The following is an 8,126-nucleotide window of genomic DNA, read 5'->3' on the forward strand; positions in this document are numbered from 1 at the left end:
TCTAATTCCTCAGGGCGAAGTTCTCCCGCTGTCGCATAATACAATCACAGTGAAAAACAGGCCAGACGGAGTTTGTGTTCTAAAAATAGAATAAAGTATTATTGTTGCTTTGTATTGAGTTCATGGTTCAGCTTAGGTCATGGTTAATGCACAATAATTCAATATCGAGAAAGGTCAAACAACAGCCTTGAAGGCCGTGCACTGAACAAGAAGGAAATCCAGGGAGGAAATCATGTCGGCGACGCCGCCGATCGGAAGTTCTGACACTGGAAAAAGTGGAATGGCACGATGGTTTGGAAGAGTAGCTTTAATTACCGGAGCTGCCAGTGGTATAGGTGCTTCAATAACTGACAAACTTGTACGGTATGGAATGAAAGTAAGTCACACCAAAAGCTACTAAAATTATAAGCTTATTATATATTCTACTTTACTGCATGCATGTTTGCCATGTACAGCGAGTCTACAATTCCGCAGTCAGCATGTAGCGGGTCTGTATGGGCAAGCCAAAGAGAGTTGGTGCATGTCCGAATAATTCTTTTTTGTATAAGGAATAATGAATTTATATGGGAATTATTTTTGTCAGCCCAGATAATGTTGCAGTAGGATAAGTAGGGGAGAGCAAAGGTGTTATAAAGTGTATGTAATGATTCCTGAGGTAGATAGGGGCGAACCTTACGGATAATACCATTATATTTAGAGACCATTTTGGATACATTGGAAGTGTGAGATTTCCATGAAACATCGTCATCAATTAATATGCCTAGAAATTTAGTTGTGTGAACTTTGTCTAAAATATGATTATCTATGAGAATTTTAATATCTTTGTTATGAATATTACTGTATTTATTTTTGAAAATCATGAAATTAGTTTTTTTTTTTTTTTTTGAAAGTTTATTTAGTTTAAACCAGTTCGAAATGGTTACTAGTTCATTGTTAACTAGAGTTTCAAGGAGTTTTGATCTTTATGTGAAAAAAGAATATTGGTGTCATCGGCAAATATGACGAAGTCCGCATTGTTGGAACAAAGAGGAAGGTCATTAATATAAATTAAAAACAAAAGTGGGCCCAATATCGATCCCTGTGGTACACCACATGTGACAGATGTCATATCAGAGGAACTCTGATTGAAAACTACATATTGTTTTCTGTTATTAAGATAGCTGCGTATCCAATTATTAGCAGTGCCTCTAATACCATAAGTGTCAAGTTTATTCAAGAGAATTTCATGGTTAAGTGTATCGAAGGCTTTGCTAAGGTCTAGGAAAATACCAACTGTATGGAGCCTATTATCAAGATAATTGGTAATTTTGGTGTAGAGTTCGTTGATAGCCATGTAGGTGGAACGTTTTTGTTTGAAACCAAATTGTTTGGGACTAAGGATATTGTGAAATGAAATGAAGTCATAAATTCGGTTATATGTAACCTTTTCAAGTAGTTTAGAAATAGCTGGAAGAATTGAGATGGGTCTGTAATTTGAAAAGTCATGGGAGTCCCCTGACTTGAAAATTGGAGTTACTTTGGCAAGTTTTAGTTTGTCAGGAACAATGCCGTTTTTGATTGAAGAGTTAAAGATATGACAGAGGACCTTGCTGATATTATTAATAATTGATTTTAATAGAATAGTGCTGACGCCGTCCACACCCGAACTATGACTAACGTTTAATTTTGCACATAATTTAGTTAGTTCATCTGGTGTTGTTGGAGATAGAAAAATGCTGTTCATTATGGAAGGCGTGGATCGAGCCTGAAAATCCCTGTCAGGAGATGGAATTTTATCAGCAAGGTTAGTTCCAATGTTGGTGAAGAACTCGTTGAATTTGGTGGCAATTTCATGTGGATTAGTGATTTTGGCACCAGAGCTATCAGTGAAAAAATCAGGGAGTTTAGAATGTTTGTTTCTCCCAAGTAGACTGTTCAAAGTAGACCACATCTTTTTCATGTTATTATTATGGAGCTCAATTTCTTTGGTGAAAAATGATCTTTTGGCAATTCGGAGGAGACTATTAAGGTGGTTCCTATATTTAGTATATTTAGTTTTATTATCATCAGTGGGTTTAGATATAAATTTTTTGTATAATTTATCTTTAGTTTTAATAGATTGTATCAGGCCTTTTGTGACCCAGGGCTTTTTTGGATTATTACGGTTGTTAGATTTAGTGTTTTTCATAGGACAATGAATATCCAGTAAAGTAAGTAATTTATCATAAAACATATTGTAAGCTACCTCAGGGTCATCAGTATCATATACAAGATGCCAGTTAGTTAGAGAAAGGGCGTTATTGAGGCCTTTGATGTTATTAGGCTTGAGTTGCCTGACTCGTTTGACAGTTGGTTTGGGTGGCGAATTGAACCTGGCGCCCTTTGAAATAGTGAAGATTGGGAAGTGATCAGTGAGATCTGTAATAGTGATGCCAGACTTATGTTTACTTGAGACATCGTTGGTGAATATATTGTCGATTAATGAGTAAGAAATCACGCCATGCCGATTGCGAACCACACGGGTTGGACGATCAATACATGGGAAAAAATCATGCGAAAAGATCAAGTTGACAAATTGGTTGGATTTTGAACATTGATCGTATTTTAAGAGATCGATGTTGAAATCTCCTAAAAGATAACATTTTTTTCTTTTCTCTGGCGATAATGTCCAAAGTTTTAGAAAGTTGGTTCCTAAAATCGTCAAAAATCACATATTCTGGCTTGTAAATGATACCAACGATAGTGTTTTGTGACTTGTGATTTATCTCGACGAACACTGTGTCGCAATGACTACACTCAAGTTTAAGATCATTCCTTTCTCGAAAATTTATGTTTGGATTTATGTAAAGCGACGTTCCACCTCCTTGTCTTTCCTGCCTCATGCAGTTTACAGATGAATAATTAGTCAAGTCGACTAAGTCGGCTTCATGTTGATCATTAAACCATGTCTCACTAAAGCCGTAAATATCAAAGTGATGATCAAAGATGGAGAGATAATTTGAAAAATCATTTGCATGTTTATTGAGGCTCCTGGTGTTAAGATGCAGGATTGAGAGGTTTACTGGTGCTAAAATCGGTTGCGTCAGGCAAATCATCACCACCTAGATAATTGCAGCTATTGATTTTTTCATAGCTAAGATTCTGAGAGTCATCAAAAAAATCATTATGTGAATTAAGTGAACAGTTGAATGAAAATGGATCAAATTTGATATCAGGGATGAAATCGGACATAGAACATAAAACAATTAACAACAATAGCAAAAAAAAAAAAGTTATGTAAAATACAAAAATAATCACTTAGTTAAGAAGTGATCAATTCAAATTAAATAAACTTAATAAATATTGACAAGTACATAAACCATAATAGTAGTGTTCATCAGAGCAAAACAGTGAAGCAATTATGGAACACAAAAGAATAGTGATACATTAAAAGGCTGGTATTCAGGTAGTCATGCATGGATCGATGGAGCGTCACAGAGGTATGACGGAGCAACGTTGACCAGTTCAATCGACCATGTACAACTAGTACTAAATCGATGTAAATACCCATTAAATTTTATTGTTTTAGCGTACATGTGGCGTATACGCCTAAAATATTAATAAATGACTGGAAAAAGGAAGGCCTTTTTTATTATGTTGGTCTGAGAGGTGCCTGAGGTAGGCCTACCGGGTATACGTATTACGTATAGGCCCCCTCTATGCCCGCCTCTATGGTCACAAAAGCTTCCAAAAGTTTTTTGGATAGCAAGGCTATAGAAAGCATCTCAACTTCCTAGACGTATTTTTTAATAGTTTTAACTGAATTTTAAATAAGAATATAATTGAATAAACCTCAAAAAAGGAAGGAGGGGGGGGGTAACGTGAAACATTAATTTTTATTTGGCCTAAATCATAGTTCACCACGTAATATCAAAATTCGGACCGATCGTGTCCAGAGACAACGTATAAAATTAGTTCCTTGTACTAGCCTAAGGGACCGTTCACAAACACTTGTTAGGCCCCCCTTTTCAGACCTCACAAATTCAGCCCAGCCCCTTATGGGTCAACCCCATAGAAAAGCATATAACTCAATTTTACCTGAATTTTCCCAGGAAAATTTGTGGTCATTTTTGTTCAGGCCCCCCCCCCTTAGGAGGGTCAAAATTTTTAAGCCCCCCCTTTTATGCATCAGGCCCCCAACAAATGTTTGTGAACGGTCCCTAAATGCCCTAATACATTAGTCCGGATACAGGAATTTTAATGATGACCCCCCCATGACTCTACAAAAGCAACTTTTTAGCTTCCTTTTATGGTCCAATAACACATTCAAGATGTTAACAAAAAATAATTCCCGGCACTCCGGCCATATTCAAGGTTAAAGGTCAACACAGGGGTCAAATTTCAAAGTTGCTCGAATCTGGTTAACATGGTTAACAAGCCCACCAAATTATTCCTCACTGCAACGATTCAGAAAAAGTATAGTTTGACCTACCTGCGACATACCTTTCTTGAAGCAAAAAGGTCATATTTTTGGGGTAAGTGGTCCACTTAAGGACTCAGCCTAAAATGTCCATATAAAATCATGGTATGAGTCTGGAAAGTCTTGTTTGCTTTACTGTTACTGTTGATGGAAGAATATTTTTGCAATTGTTTGCCCATTAAACAAACCACTGCCAATGGATGAAATTGGCCAGTTACCCCATACCAGGTATTGAAGTGGTCTGTGCATTGGGAAACCAATGTAAACTGTCCTATTTGTGTTTCTTTGGGACTATTTATCAATGGAGATAAATGTCGTGATGTAATAGGCCTACACATGCTACTTTTGTAGTGCAGATATAAAATAAAAAGTTCCTGACTAAGATAGGTGTGGACTACTTACCCCACACAAAAGCAAGGGGTAAGTGGTCCATGTAACTAAACAATTACATTGTAGTTTGTAACGAAAGCGGGTATGATTTAATTTGTCCTGATTTTATTACCAAAAATATCAAGTTACACCTGTGGGCCCTTGGTGTTCAAATTGGACCCTCAAGCTCATGATATATTGCTAGCATTAAGTTTAGGCACATGCACCCTGTAACTCCAATACAACGTTAGACCCAACTGAACGTGCTACAAGAAATTAAGTAATCTTTGGATATGCAGACTCATAGATTTTGTCCTCAGTGGCCTAAGTGAAATGTATGTAGGCCTTCTCAAAAACTTTCTTTCCCAGAATCTATAAATGATATGAAAAGGTGGGTCACGGCCAACAGACCACTTACCCCACATACCCCAACAGATCATTTGAACTCACCCTGTACATTGATATGCCGACGGTATAATAGACCCTATGTAGGTATATACGTTTGTCCCTAATATAGCCTATACCGGTATGTACCATTTGCCAAATTTTCAAGCTTTCTGTGATATTTTACAGTCATTTTAGCCTCCAGGGAAAGATCCCGACCGACTGACCCTACTTCAAAGTCCATTTGCCCGTACATGTTTTTGTTTTGTCGCCTAAGCAGCAGAATATCCGTAGAACTAGAATGTATCTTCATTTTCCATTCGTATACCAGTAAAATGAAAATTAACCAATACTCTCGATCTCTTTCTCTTTTCCTCGTCCTTTCCATCCCTCTCCCGCTATCACTATCTCTCTCATTTCCACCTGTCTCTCCATCTCCATCTATACCAATACAGGTCATAGGGTGTGATATCCAAAGTGAAAACCTAGAAGTGATGCAGATGCAATTCAAAGAAGATGATTCCATCAAAGGAACATTTGAGCCTTTCACATGTGACTTGGCAAAAGAAGACGACATTCTGAAAATGTTTAGACACATCAAAAGCCATCACGGTAGTGTTGATGTCTGTATCAACTCCGCAGGTCATTCCAGGAACGGTCCTACACTTCTCGAGGGCAATACTGCGGACTGGCGGAGTCTGCTGGAAATCAATGTTCTTGCACTCTCTATATGTACCAGGGAAGCTATTCGACAAATGCGTGAGAAAGGAGTTGACGATGGGCATGTAATTCATATAGGCAGCGGTGCATGCCACCAAGTTAGTCCTCGTCCAACCTTGCATTTTTATTCTGGAACAAAGTTCATGGTCAGAGCATTGACTGAAGGACTTCGCCAAGAACTACGAGAAATCAATAGTCATATTCGGATCTCGTGTATTTGTCCACCAATGGTGAGAACACCGTTCTCTTATCAGATTTTACCAGATGATCCAGGAACTGTTGATGAGTGGTATGCCAAGGATCCCAGCATAGAGCCAGAGGATGTAGCAGACGCCGTGATTTATGCGCTACAGGCACCGCCACATGTCCAGGTTCATGATATTATTATTAACGCCATTCCAAAATGAGTGTTTAATTTAATTTATATTTGATTATTATATTTAGATTTAGGCCATTCTTTTGTTGTTTTGACCAGAGCTGTATAAAGCTATGGGTATCAGGTTATCACTCTTATGCCAATAAAGAGATCTCGGAAAGACAGGTTCATTCATTTGGATAGTAGTCGGATTTGTAGACGTATACAGAAGTTCCAAAAACATTTCTTTGCAGACCTACTCCAGGTGCATCCAAGTTTTTAAAAGGGGCCAGCTCATAAAGATTTTTCGGTGCGAGCAAATTTAACGGCAAATGCGGTTCTATTGGCCATTTCACTCTGGTGGAAGTGCGAGGGGTACCTGTGGAGTAGAAACATTGTGTCAATTTTGCCTGAAAATTCTTGTTCTTAAACCTTTTGGAGGGGGGTCTGGATCAACCCTTGATGTAATTGCATTTTATGGGAATCTCGATGTTTCGATTAGTCTCTTAATAATAAATCGATAAAGTCTTAATGTACGATTTGCATCAAATGTTTTTTTGTTATTCTTTATGTAGGCTACTCATTGATGAAAAGGTATTGGTAATAGCTGTCAATAAATGTTTTTAATAATGAAGAAGGTAATCCAGTGACTGGAGATAAAGACTGTCAGGTTATCATGGTTATTCTAACAGACACGGACGAAATGGTTATTTAAGACAATTCTTTATTGCGAGTGATTGTTACTTTCGAAGTTATAGGATGACAAGATGTTGATTCAGCTATCAACTAGAGTATTTTTACCAAATTTCTCATACGTTTTAATCTATTGACATTTTCAAACTCTTTACTTCAGTAAATCCGTTTGTGATTTTATAAACACATCCTCGTCATAATAAACTTCGGAGCAACATCATGCATTTACAGTACTCCATGTCCGTTCACTGTTTTGGGAAGTCCTAATAAATTCTACAGACACAAATAAAATAGTTAAGACAATTATCTTTATTGCGAGTGATTTTTATTTCAAAAGTATAATGACGATTTGGAATACAAAACAGATATCGGCTTTACAAAATACAAAACAAAAAGTGCAACAGAATAAAACTAACTCTCAGTGTTGCTCTCCGTCGACAGCCTGCTTCCGTCGGGGAACAGAGGAACGGGTGTGGTGGGAAATCTCTTGACATCATGATCCAGCAGCTTCATCTGCGCAGGGGACATCGAAGTCGCGCCTTCATGTTTGACGTGATGTTTTGGTGTCGGATTTTTTGTACGATTTGTAGCCCCGTGTCCTCCTGCTGGATGACGGTATCTTATTTTTGCCACCGGAGCTGACGGCGTTTCTCTTGAATCTGCATCTTTGACGGGGAAGAAGGCAACGGATTTGGAAAGTGGTGACATAAATGTTTGTGACATCGTATTTTGACGCGTTTTTGCCGAATTTGCTAGTCGCTTCTGATGACTTTTGGAGTTTGCTTTACCACACACTGCGGCATTAGACGTGTTGCAGTTAGCAGACGTGGATTCCGAAAGGTTACACGATTTTGTTGATTTCCTAACCGGTCTCTTTTTCGCGGTCATCGTCGAACCTTTCGTAACATGATGTCCACTTGCTTCGGTTGCTTTCGGCTCAGTTATCATGGTTACAGGAACTACTTCCGAGTTGTTGCTGTTGTTCCCTTGAATTAATATGTCTACAAAATAGTTTGACTTTGCGCTCCGATTTTTTGACAACTTCTTTACTTTGGCTACACTGTCCCCTTTGTTTAAGATGTCATTGATTTTCTTTTCCATTATTGTGTCCCTGCGTCCATCGTTAGTTTCGTTTTTATTTGTAGGCGAAATTAGCTCGGGAACTTT

The 8,126-nt window shown here is 38.0% G+C and overlaps 1 protein-coding gene across 1 annotated transcript; it reads left to right on the forward strand.

Moving 5' to 3' along the window:
• The first annotated feature begins 133 nt into the window (after positions 1-133).
• LOC140148812 (dehydrogenase/reductase SDR family member 11-like) lies at positions 134-6,800 on the forward strand. The gene is made up of 2 exons (XM_072170882.1): positions 134-376; positions 5,647-6,800. The coding sequence occupies exons 1-2, from the start codon at positions 233-235 to the stop codon at positions 6,316-6,318; spliced, it is 816 nt and encodes a 271-aa protein (XP_072026983.1). The 5' UTR covers positions 134-232; the 3' UTR covers positions 6,319-6,800.
• Positions 6,801-8,126: the final 1,326 nt, after the last annotated feature.

This window comes from Amphiura filiformis, chromosome 3 (genome assembly GCF_039555335.1).
Source record: "Amphiura filiformis chromosome 3, Afil_fr2py, whole genome shotgun sequence".
Taxonomy (NCBI): domain Eukaryota; kingdom Metazoa; phylum Echinodermata; class Ophiuroidea; order Amphilepidida; family Amphiuridae; genus Amphiura; species Amphiura filiformis.

Coding starts and splice junctions, on each gene's coding strand:
- LOC140148812 (XM_072170882.1), top strand. CDS start 233: ATGTCGGCGACGCCGCCGATCGGAAGTTCTGACACTGGAAAAAGTGGA. Junction 377..5,646: donor TTGTACGGTATGGAATGAAA/GTAAGTCACACC, acceptor ATACCAATACAG/GTCATAGGGTGTGATATCCA.